The sequence below is a fragment of the Triturus cristatus genome, chromosome 3_1 (assembly GCF_964204655.1).
Source record: "Triturus cristatus chromosome 3_1, aTriCri1.1, whole genome shotgun sequence".
Taxonomy (NCBI): Eukaryota; Metazoa; Chordata; class Amphibia; order Caudata; family Salamandridae; genus Triturus; species Triturus cristatus.
The window spans coordinates 290825642-290838470 of NC_140583.1; the positions used below are offsets into that span (position 1 = coordinate 290825642).

Sequence of the window (12829 nt, forward strand, 5' to 3'; positions counted from 1 at the left end):
TTCTGAAGTGCATAAAGGAATCTGGGAAGGGACATCATTTTAAACAGAGCTGCGCGACCAAGCGGGGACAAGGGCAGTTTACACCACCGAGCCGTATCCTCCCTCAAACGCCGAAGTGGAAGCAGGAGGTTCTGCTCATAGCGAACCGCCGGGTCCAACGAAACGTACACCCCCAGGTATTTAAAACCGGACAGAGATAGTTGGATCGGAAGCCGAGGCGGCAAGAGAGGAGGGCCACCAGAGATAGGATACACGCAAGATTTAGACCAGTTGATCGTCAGTCCCGAATTTCTCCCAAAGGAAGTAAGGACATCAAAGAGAACATTAAGCGACTGCCGCGGCGAGGTGAGATACAAAAGAATGTCATCCGCATACAACGAGACCCGGTCCTCGAAGCCCGGGGCCCACCGGATCCCTCTGATCGAGGGCTCCCAGCGGAGCCAGGCAGCGAGCGGTTCCAAAGCGAGAGCAAAGAGCAGAGGGGACAACGGGCACCCCTGCCTCGTACCCCTACCGAGAGCGAAAGGCTGTGAGACCCGCCCATTGACGACCACCTGAGCCATTGGTCCAGCGTAAAGAAGCTTCACCCAGCCAAGAAATCCCTCCCCAAAGCCGAATTTGGTCAGGACAGCCCAGAGGAATGGCCACTCGATGGTATCAAAGGCCATCGTGGCATCTAAAGAAACCAGTACGGCTGGTTCGGAGAGGTACTCCGCCCTAGCGAGGGCGCCGTGGAGACGCCGCAAGTTAAGAGCGGTATTACGATGAGGGATGAAGCCGCATTGATCCGGATGGATCAGATCACAGATAATGCTCAGCAAGCGAGTGGCGAGGACTTTAGCCAGTATCTTAGGCTCGGCGTTTAATAGAGAAATAGGCCTGTAGGAGGCACAGCGGTCTCGTGGCTTACCATCCTTGGGGATCACGACTATAGTAGCCAGACGCTGGTCGGCGGGAAGGGAACCCGTTTCGAGGGACTCCTGGAACATACGACGGAGGAAAGGCGCGATTTTATCCGGGCGCAATTTATACAACTCAATAGGCAGGCCGTTGGGACCCATAGCCTTACCAGAGCGGAGGGAGCGAATCGCAGTTGCAATTTCGTCAACAGACAAGGGGGCGTCCAGCTGTTCACGGTCCTCGACGGACAAGCCGGGCAGAGCAATATCCCGCAGCAGAAGGCGAGAGTCTTCCTCATCCCTATCAGTCACCGGGGAGTACACGGCCCGGAGGTGGTCGGCAAAACACTCCACAATCTCACCAGGTTCAGTCACACACGCTCCATCCGAAACCCGAAGCTCCGGGACCACACGATTCACTCTCTCCTTCCTGTCCAGCCAAGCAATCAATTTACCCGCCTTGTCCCCGGCGTCATACAATCTACCCTGCTGCTCCCTATGCATAGTCTTGGAAGCATCTGTAACAAGAGACCTGTATTCAAACTGCTTCAAGCTGAGGGCATGGAGCCCATCCGGAGTGACACCCGCCTCCAAGGCCGACTCCAGCCCCGATATGTCAGTCTCCAGCTTCACCACTGCCTCATTCTTGAGCTTCTTAGCCACCACTATCTGGGAGAGGGCTTGTCCGCGGAGCACGGTTTTAAAAGCTTCCCACAGGGACATTGCGGACGACACCGACCCCTCGTTTTCAAGGAAATATTGGTCAATCGACTTGACCAGGCTGTCGCGAGTCGTGGGGTCTCGCAGGTACCAAGGGTTAATGGGAGCGATCCGTCCTGCAGACCGCGACCCGGTGTCAAAGAGCAGCCACAGCGGGGAATGATCAGAGATACCCCGCGCCAGGTGCCTAACCTCTCGAATCCGGGCAGTCTGGGCCGCGGGCATAAGAAAATAGTCTAATCTGGAAAGACTCCCATGCGCCCCAGAGTGAAAGGTGTACTGACATTGTGCCGGATGCATTAATCTCCAACTATCTACCAGACCAAAGGTCTCCAAGAGTCCGCCGAGCCATGCCTGGGCAGCGGGGAGGGCCCTGGGCGGGTGACGATCCAGGTCACCCGAAACCACCGAATTGAAGTCCCCGCCCATAAGCAAAAGACTGTCCGGAAGTTCAAGCAGCATTCGACCCAAGTCCGAGAAGGTGGAATTCTGGAGGCCCGAGGGAACGTAAACTGAGACCAAGGAAAGTGACTGCCCCTCCCATCTCCCAGTCAAAGCCACATAGCGCCCTCTATCATCCGGGACTACCCTGGTGATCTCTAACGGAAGTGAGGATCGCAGGAGAATGCCCACCCCTCTAGAACCAGTGGTGAAACCAGAATGGGCCACGAGGCGGTATCCCCCCCTGTTCATTGCATGACAAACATTACCAACCAGATGCGTCTCCTGTAAAAACACCACATCAGGAGCCAGACGACGCAAATACTGAAGCACAACACCCCGCTTGATACGGTCCCCCAACCCATTGACGTTCCATGACATCAATCTCAACCCGCCCCCCCCATCCCCTCCAGTAGCTCAAAGGTCCCCCAGCCAATAGCGCAGCACCCGAAACTGGACAAAAATCAGTACCTCGCCCTGAAAACAAAAAACACACATCAAAACAACCCCTCCCAACCCCCCCCCCCCCAACTCCAACTCCCCCCACCCTGCACCCCTGCGGGCCAAAAAACCACCCCAACTTGCAGTGTGCCTGTCGCCCTACAAACCCCATTCTACGAAAAGACCCCGGAGGAGGAAAGGGACCCGTCCCCACCCGCCCCCCACACAGGTCATAGTGAGACAAAATGAACAAAAGAAGTAAAACCCAGCCGAACAGTGCAAAATGGCAAAGTCAAGGACCAAAAGTCACTCCAAAGGGGACCCGTCACCTTCGGTACCGGCAGAGGGCCCCGGCCGGTCACCCCTGTCCGGCAGCGAGTCCAGCCAGTCACTCACAGTCGCGGGAGAGTCAAAAAAGACAGTCCGATCCTCGTGTTCCACTCGGAGTTTTGCGGGATAGAGCATAGAGTACTTAAGGCCCAGGTCACGGAGACGACGCTTCACCCCCTGGAAACCCATCCGCTGTTTCTGGACAAGTTGGGTGAAGTCCGGATAAAAGTTAATTGACGAGTTCTCATGACGAACCGGGCCGTGGACCCGTGAGGCCTGCAGAATCGCATCTCGGTCTCTGTAGTGGAAAAGTTTGGCTACAATAGGCCTCGGGGGGGGCCCCCGGCCGCGGCCGACCGCCCGGAACTCGATGGGCCCGCTCCACGGCAAAGAACTTGCTTAGGCCAGCGGGGGCCAGCTGTTGGAGGATGAGTTCCTCGACCAGGAGGTCAACCGGGCGGCTGTCGGAGGACTCCGGTACGCCTATGACACGGATGTTATTGCGTCGGGCTCGTCCCTCGAAGTCCTCCAGCCGCCGGGCCATCTGATCGTTGGCCATCTTGATGTCGCCAAGAGTGGTCCGCAGGTCCGACACATCCGCACCGAGGGTGGAAGTCCGCACATCGAGCGCTTGAACCCTCTCGTTGGTTTTAGAGAGATCCGCCCGAATTAATGTGACATCGATAGCCACCGTGTCGATTTTACGGGCCAAGGCCTCGTACTGCGTGGCGATGGTCTCCCTGATGCCGTTAATGGCGCCCATGATGTCCTGCAGGGACAGCTCCGGAGAGACGGACGTGCCACCACCGGCGTCGTCTGGGGGGGCACCGGCCGCTCCAGGGGACCCTCTGCCATGAGTGTAGCGGTCCATGTTGTTCGCCTGGACCGGTCCCCCGCGGAGGGAAGCCTTAGTCTTACGCCCCTCGGGGCCCCCTTTGCCCCCCATGTGGGCCACGTTCACCGAAGGGGACCGTCGATCAAGGGTCGAATGGGCACCGGCACCGCAGACGGGCGCCTCACCAGAGTCCGCAGTATAGCGGTGCGAGGGGACCAAAGGCAATGGGTACCCTAGTAGCAGGCGGAGACAAAGGCCTCACGCAGAGGCCAAGGAAACACCCAGCCACTCTAAGCGATTCCGCCGTCCAGCCCCTTTGAAGTCCAAAAGTGAAACCGAAAGTGTTGGAGCGGCCACTGGCACAGCTCTGCAGCCGCTGTTGTTCGATTACGCCCCGGCTCCACAGTTCACCCTCGCACCGCCGTCGGGTGGGTCTCAAAAGTTCAGACCACGATAAATCAGGATTCCCAGGTCCGATTCGATTTCTGAAAGGAGATCCGTGTTCAGCCAGCCTTCATCTTCCAGCTTCCGTAAACCATATCAGGATAAAATCAGGATAAATTCCGAGGAGCAGCGAGGGTCCGGGGAGCCCTGTGCTCACGCGACCATCTTGGATGCGCGCTAGGCTCCTCCTCCTTTTTATGCTAATTTTAAAATTGAAGTCAACCTGTATTGACTTCTTTAGTCCCTTGGATGGACTTTTCAAACTAAATTCATGATCCACTCGGTTGATAGTGGTAAAACTGATCCCTTTTTAGGCCCCTGATATTCATTTGATCCTTCTTAACAGGGACGAGTTAGTGTGCCTCCTTTTAGACATGAAATATTGCATAGCTGGGCTTCTCTGTCAGTGCTGCATTGTTTATTTTCACCTGGACATCCTGGATTCCCAGAGTAGTCTTGCTTATTGATTCTGTAGCGCAAAGCAACCTATTGAGTGTATGATTATTTTAAAAGTAACTTACCACATTTATAGACAAAGCAAGTTATTCCTCTTAAAAAGTTGAGTATGGTCATTCTGGTCAAGATTGTAGCTTTCACTCTGGATCATCGACATCCTAGATAGGTATGTCCTCATTCCCCTCTTGAAAGGACACTGGCAGTTTGATTTTGCAGAGACAGGTTAAAACTATTAGTTTAATAATCTTTGGTATAAGTTTTTAATTTTTGGTGCCAACAGTTTTGTGAAAGCAATATTGCATCGTATACACTACGCTTTGAGTCTACACTTATATGCCCCAAGTTGGTTTGTGCATGCTTGACGTGCTTGGTACTAAACATCTTATTCTCAATTGGGTACTGCAGTTATCCAGCCAAAGTCCACCTTTCTGTCATTGCTGAGGCTGCAACTTATCGTTTCTGTCCCTGACCATCAATTATAGTGCAAGACATTTCATTTCCATGAACAAATATGGGCTGTTCAAACTTAATAAAGCTTGTGACAGCTTGATCTGGTTATTTCGTGGAGCAGCTTAGTTCCTACATATCAGTTATTCATTGGCGAGACTGTGAATGAGCTGAAAGGGATCCAAAGGCAGAATGGTGTCTTTACTAACCCTGGGCGTAGTACTACGCTCGCGGAGCGTGCGTAGTTTGCGCCACTAGGCGAATTGCATGAAGCACAGTGCAAAAACGCGTAGCATAGGGCCATTTTTTGCTTGCTCGCGGTCCTCAACGTCAAGTTGGCGACCGCGAGCCTGGAAAATAAACCTCCCGGCGAGATTTTCAATGCGGGGAGGTCAGATTTCTCATTGCGAGTGGTCGCGTATGCTTGCGACTGCTCGCGATGAGAATTTACCAGTCCGCGTTGAGAAAGCTGCCCCTCGAGTACAAATCTACTCGAGCGGCAGAAAACGACTGCTTGCACTGTGCAAGATGCCGTTTGCAGTGATTGCACAGTGCGGACTAGTATCTGGCACTGTGCAATCAGTGCCAACAGCATTTCCCTACTGCACTACGCAGTTTGCGTACCTACGCGTAGTGTGCGTAGTGCACTTTGTGTAGCTACGCGTAGCGCTACTACGCAAACTACGCCCAGGGTTAGTCTGTACCGCACTAGTGCTAAGCTTGTCACATCATTGCCTTAACAGTACAATTCTTCTTTCCATAGCATTTGCTGTTCCATCACCCAGGGTTGGTTTGTTGGTCCATGGTAACATGCATGAGCAACACATTTTACCTTTGGTTCTCGAAGTCAGTCTTCTTCAACACTGAATCCTTCATGTTTGGAATAGAGCACTACAGGAAGTTCTGTAAAACTACCCTGAGCTCTGGTGAAGACCGCTAGCTTCCCATCAATATCATAGAACTAAAAGTAGTCTTTGTCCCTGATTATTTCTTCTGTTCATTTAGTGGAAACTGATGTGTAGATCTTCTATGGATTGCAAGGCATGTTATGCTTTTATATACTTCTACGATACATTATAGCCTCACTATGTTAAATTTTAGAGGGCTTGGAGATTTAAAGATGCAGCTGGAAAACATGGAGTTTGAAACAAGCCAATAATCTCACACTGGACCTTGAAGCAATTCACTTATCCCAACGGGTCAAAAGCCCGACACATAGCATGGCCACTTATTAGATCCAATATTCTCAAATATACATGAAATGACCACAGCAGATCCCATAGAAATTCTATGGTCTGATTACAATTGAATACCTTTCCAACTGTATGATAAAAGGATTGAAGTCCTGATACTCCACCAGACCAGATACAGACTGAATTGGGCTAAATTGAACACATAAACTTGGCAGAACACATTACCCAACTCCATTTCAGATATGACTGAAGATATTCCAAGAAGACACAATAGCATATGCTATGGGTGGTAGCTGCCTTAAACAACCTAGCTCCTTTTAAGCGGCAAAAAGCTAAACGACTAGGAGAAAGTGCTCCATTATTTCGGAGCTCTTAGACTTAAAAAAAGAATCAAAAAGACAAGAAAGAACATGGAGGGAACAATATAGTGCAACAGTTAAGGGCTTTTACAAGAAGGTGGTAAAAAAAATACTATTAAGCCATTAGGGAAGCAAGAGTCGATTTTGCCTCCAAAATTGACAAGGCAGCAAATTCCTCAAATAAACTTTTTAATTTGGTGAGCAGCCTGATAAAACAGACCAGCAGTTAATCAGGTCCCACACCATCAGAGGACTGTTACAATACACTAGCCACCTTTTTCCTAGAAATAGTTAACAACATCCTCCTTTCTGTGAAAGGGGAGAATACTGAAAGGGGATAAGGAAATCATACAACGGCCTGCACCTCAACACGAAAAACGTAATACATTTCCGAAAATGACACAAGAAGACATGCAAGAGATTCTTAAATCTCTTAAATCAGGTTCCCCATTAGACCCTGCCCCTTCAGATATCATGTTTAAAGGGGCAAGGCAGTTATTGGCATACTGACTGACATGTTCATCCTGCCGATGGAGTCAGGGAATGCCCCAGCAGAATGGAAGCACGCAGTTGTTAGGCCACTACTGAAAATAACATTAGCTGATCCCTCTAAATGTGAAAATTACTGGCCTATCTCTCTCCTACCAGGACTGAGTAAGATACTAGGAACATTCATCAATAGGAATCTCTCCCTTTATCTGGAAGCACATGATATTTTACAGCCCTCTCCGACAAGTTTCAGACCAGGGAGCAGCACTGAAACAGCCCTGTTTGCTGCCACGGAGGAATTAAAAGCCATTCTAGATCAAGGCGAGACTGCTGTCATAATCCTTTTGGTTTTAAGTGCAGTGTTTTAACATGGTTTCCCACCAGGAGTTAATTAAAAGACTGGGGCAAGCAGGTGTCTGGAACAGCACCTAAATGGCTTACCTCCTTCCTCCAAAACGGAACGTTCCAAGTCTGTGAGGAAGCCACTAAATCAGAAATTCACCTCTTAAATTGTGGAGTGCCTCAGGTATCCTCTTTAAGCCTCAGTCTATTCCACCTGTATGTGACCTCACTGCCGGGTATCATAATAGAGGCTCATGGCTTCTCCTCAATTTCTTATGCAGATGATACCCAGATTATCATCTTTCTCCTCAGAAACTAACAAAACCTCAACGCAGCTTAACCACGGTGTCTGGTTGTAGACTGGATAGCAGCAAGCTGTCGAAAATTGAATGGGGACAAACTAAGGTGATGGTGGTATGAAACTACCCTTCAAAGTGGATGTAGATAAACTGGCCAGCATGTCTGGGCACCCAACCCACCCCAAAAGCAGAGGTGGGGACCCTGGGCATTTGGCTGGACAACAGGCTCACGATGACAACGCAAGCAAAAAAACAAGCAGCAACTTGCTTTGGCATGCTCAGGACGTTGAGGAAGCTTCTGAGATGGTTAACCGAACCATCGCCTAGAATAGTGGTGCAAGATAAGTCCTCTCACCTGGATTGAGGTAACTCCCTATATTTGGGAAGTCCCGAGGCTGTCCTAAAAAGACTGCAGGTTATCCAGAATGCTAGTATATTATGTAAAATCCCCCAAACATCAGTCTGCTGCCCTTGCACTGGTAAGCCTGCAGAGCGCGAAAATGTCAAAAGTTCCGCAAGCCGCATCTTACCGGAATTTTTTTTCTTGCTCGTGCTGTAAAAAAATACATTCTTGCGTGCGCGTGATCGCCTTACCTGAATCCCCGCGTTCGCCGACAAGTTTTCCCGATCCGGTCGCGTTCTCCACGAGATGTTGGATTGTTGGTAGCCATTTGCGCTGTCTCGTGACAGTTCGCGCCCGCATTAACTTCTTTCGTCGCGCGATCACGTCTTTCTTCTCGCGATCATGCACCGCGAGAGTATGAGATGATTGCGATCTCGAACACGTCATTCTCCACCGCGAGCGAGAGTCTGAGGACGCGTGCACGTCCTATCGAACGCGAGCAGGCGGGACAAGTGAAAACAAGATGGCCGCGCCCATGAGCAACCGCATGGGTAAGTTGGGGAGCCGCGATCACGCAGAAAATACCGCGAACGGGCGAGAAAAAAACTTCCGCGTCTTCGCGATATTTCCGCGTGTTTGCGGAGATTTTTTACATTTTCGCGATAGTAGGCGAAAGTGAATTTCGCAAATTCCGCCCATCCCTAATTGACTACCAGTAAATAAAAGAATACATTTCAAAGCGCTCTGCTTCTCATTAAGCAATGTATAAAAAAAGGTCCGCTGTTAATCCAGAGACTCCTTACACAATATAACACTGCAAGAACGCTGCACTCTACCAGCCAGCACCTGTTTCCAGTACCTAGGATAAAAAGAACCAGCAGTGGAGGAAGTTCCTTTGCATTCCTAGCCCCCAAGCTCTGGAACGCACTTCCACTGCAGATCAGGAAAACGGAGTCCGAACCCAAGTTTGGGGAACTGGTAAAAACAAATCCTGTTCAACGAATTAGGTACTTTCAGATGTCTCCTGTTGGCTTAGTGCTGGGAGGCCCTTTGGGTAGCCATACACTTTGGAAATCTTCATGAATAGAATAGAATTCTATGTGGTATTGCTAGAAGGGAATGACCTTATGTGTATTGGATTGCTTGCCTAGGCTGGTGTCCACAATTAGGGCACACAATGTGCCAGAACTTGCACCCATCTGTGCTTTACACTGTCTTTATGCCTTGCATGTGACTTCCAAGACTTGCGGACTACCATCTATTATTTCTGCTATTTTGTTATCTTAATGGTTGGAGCTTCATAAGGAACTGAGTGGTTAGGAACAATATGGGAGCAATGTGTCTGTGCGTCCACTTAACATGTATAGCTTTTTGCATTGTTTTTGGTAACTCCCTATTCATTACCTGTCCTATCACTGCTTGTGAATGGACAGTTTACAAGAAACCTTGCAGAGGAATGTATGCTTTAGATAATGCAAATGCCATTTAATATAGTTGGGTAGTGCTCCCATTTGATAGGTAGGCTGCAGCACTCTTCAGAAGTGTTTGAAGCAGAGTGCTAATATCAATGTTTTCTGTCGGCACACCACCCAGTTGTGACTTTCAGTGTTTTAAGACTTGTGGTGTGAATTCTAATATGTTTTCATTGTTCTTTTTTGGATTGTCGGATCAGACTTCTGAAACATCCATTTTTAGATTGTCTTTTGTGTTACAGCTCCCACTCAAATATAAGTTGCAGCATTGTGATGTTTTGCATCTTTTAGTGTGAGACTGGAATGCAATGCGCTGTGTTGGGACTTCATTTTGCAGTCTGCTGAAGCTTATACAGTTGTGGATGTTGTGAGTCTCGGTATGCCGCAGTTGCACATTACATTGTGGCACTGTTTCTTTGTGTTGAGATCGTACTATCCATAATATGTGCTGTATAAATACACATGATATATATTTTAGTATCTGCTGCCACCTATTTGTATCATCTTGGGAATGTCATCCATTATTTGTATTTCAGTGTGTCTTGCTTGATAATGTTTCGTAATGCAGTGCGTCCTAGGTTTTCCATTCAATTGTGTTCAATTGGCAATCTCATACAGTTGTGTGTTGGGATTCTACGGTCAAAACCAGTCAATTGCACTGTAATTCAGGGTTTCAATTTAGTTTTGGATTGTATATATATATATGACTGTGTGCAGCACCACACATTGGAGAATCCATCCTGAGGTGGAATGTATTGTGTATTTGAGTCACCAGTCTAGGTTGAGTGTACTTCTTGTCAAGGCTTCAATTTAGTTGTAGATTGTTGTGGTGAAAAATATGTTCCTGAGCGTCCACTCTGCTATGACCGATCTGCGTACCCCGGGCCTTTCTCTAGTCGAGTACCGTGGTAGTTTAAGCAAGGGGGGGGGGGTTGTCTAAACTCAAATGTAGATTGCATTGTATATCGGACCTTTGCATAGTGACATTTTGCTATGCAAGCCAGGGCTTTAAATCCTGTTGATTGCTGTGATTGTCAAGGTCTCCATCCAGTTATGGATTGTTGTGTCCAGTTGTAGAATTCATTATATACCGGACACCACGTACATTGGCTTTCCGGGTTTCTATTGATACGTTTTTCCACATGTTCATCCAGATGCACTTTTGTGCACAGGGGTATGAATCCAGTTGCTGAATTGTTAACATTTTTGTCCAGATGAGGATTGTTGTATACCTTTAATCATAAATCTAGTTTTAGATCGTTTTTGTGTGTGTGTATATATAAAATATGTGTTTGTGTTTGTTTGTGTGTGTGTGTGTGTATATATGTGTGTGTGTATATATATATATATATATATATATATATATATATATATATATATATATATATATATATATATATATATATATATAGTGTGTTTGGGCACGCACAAGTTGGGTTGATAAAATAGTGGATTGCAGTGTATTAAATTGGACTGCAATCCAGTTGTGGAATGGTATGTGATTGGGGGCCATTCCTATTTACCAGCTTTTCTCAATTGCAGTTACCTTCAGCAGTCTTTATTTTCTATGATCCTCTTCTGCATTCTTATTTGCTTTTGTTCTTTTAAAATCTGTTCTTTTCTGCCCCTCCCTCCCTGTCACTGCCTCTTTGCTGCCCCTCCCTCTTTAGCTGGGTTTGTCAAGTCGCCCATGTCAGAGACCAAACTCACGGGAGACGCCTTTGAGCTGTACTGTGACGTGACGGGGCTCCCCACCCCGGAGATCCAGTGGTGGTACGCCGAAGTGAACCGGGCTGACTCCTTCAAACAGCTGTGGGATGGGGCCCGGAAGCGCCGTGTCACCATAAACACTGCCTACGGTGCAAATGGCGTCAGCGTGCTGAGAATAACCCGCCTGACCTTGGAGGATTCTGGGACGTACGAGTGCAGGGCGAGCAACGACCCTCGGCGGAATGACCTGAGGCAAAACCCCTCCATATCATGGATACGAGCCCAGGCCACCATACGCATCCTTCAGAGTGAGTTCACCGGCAACCCCTGTATCCCTCCTACAGTAGTGGTACTGTAGAATCTAGATGCGGTCCAGTGAACCTGATTTTCCACCCCCCCACTTTCCCATCGTCCATGGTAGCTCCCATTTTGTCTTGTATTTTGACCCCTGGATTCTTCTTTTTGTTGTCGTGCTGGGACTTTAAGCATTGCTGCCTGTTTCTCTCCCTCTTAGGAGCTTGAAACTAGAGAGGCTCATAAGTGTCTCCAGAGCCTGACTGAAAATGTCCCACCCCAACGTGTCTGCATTCATCTGTCACTTTGCCGGTTTCCTGCTGTCTTTTTTTTGTGCTGGTGTCTGACTGTGCCTTTCTTTTGCTCTGTGATTCTATCTTGATCTACCCTCTGTTCCACCCCTCATGTCTTCAGTTCCTCCTTCATGATCAGAGGTGACATTTTTTGACCAGTAATCTAAGCTGTGATAGATGAGTGCGTGGGGGTGTGTTAAGCACAAGCAGATGCATATGAGCTACGTTTTCAAGGTACAATTATATGGTGTAATACACAACCACTGCCAGCTATACAACCCTCTCAAAGTAGAGTATTTCATTTAGTGTTGTAGCGTTGAAGCTAGGCATCTGTTTCTTGTATTAAATATTCCCTTTCTCTGGTAGCATGTTCACATAGGCCACATATTTCCAGCACTGAAAATGTCACTACTTCTTCCTCTCATAGTCTGTCCTGGAGCAGGGAAACATGTTAATTTCAGAACTAAGATCTGGGAGTAGACTGATATGCGTGGTTGTGCCTGTTTGTTGAGCTTACTTTTTGTTGCGAGGTGGGCTTTTTATGTCGATCTTTTGTATTTAATCCTTCTCAGAATGTTGAGGCTGGCTGTATTATGAAGGGAGACCTGACCTACGAGGTTGCTTTCAAGGATAGAACTCCGCTTTGGGGTCGGCGGGAGGGTGTAATGAGTTTGGCTAGTCTTTCTGGAGTTGGGATTTAGAAGTGTTGGGGTCATGGAGCTTACAAGAGCAGGGATAGAAAATACTGCGCTTACAGCCAATGAAGATGGAATTGGAAATGAGGTACTTGGGGACTTGTGTTGAAGGGAGATCTTAATTGTTTGAAAGTTGTAGCAGATTGCGGTGAACTTTTGGGTAACTAATGCAGCAGAGATAAGAGATAAGAGTTGTGCACACATTGCTTGGACAGCAATGTTTGCTTGAGGGATGGTTATGAGATAATCTGCATGATGAACTGCAGGGCCTGATATGAGTCATGGTAAAAAGTATGTAGGCCGTGGGGCAGAGTTTGTTAATTAGGC

The 12829-nt window shown here is 48.2% G+C and overlaps 1 protein-coding gene across 4 annotated transcripts in view; it reads left to right on the forward strand.

Moving 5' to 3' along the window:
* The window catches only part of NPTN (neuroplastin), a 541091-nt gene that overhangs the window by 166570 nt on the left and 361692 nt on the right, over positions 1 to 12829 (forward strand). For 2 of the 4 annotated variants that reach the window (XM_085643906.1, XM_085643904.1), the window contains exon 2: positions 11181 to 11528. The exons of the other annotated variants lie outside the window; for them this stretch is intronic. In XM_085643906.1, the coding sequence (XP_085500032.1) occupies positions 11181 to 11528 (348 nt within the window). The remainder of the gene's footprint in view (positions 1 to 11180; positions 11529 to 12829) is intronic. 4 annotated transcript variants of the gene reach the window in all.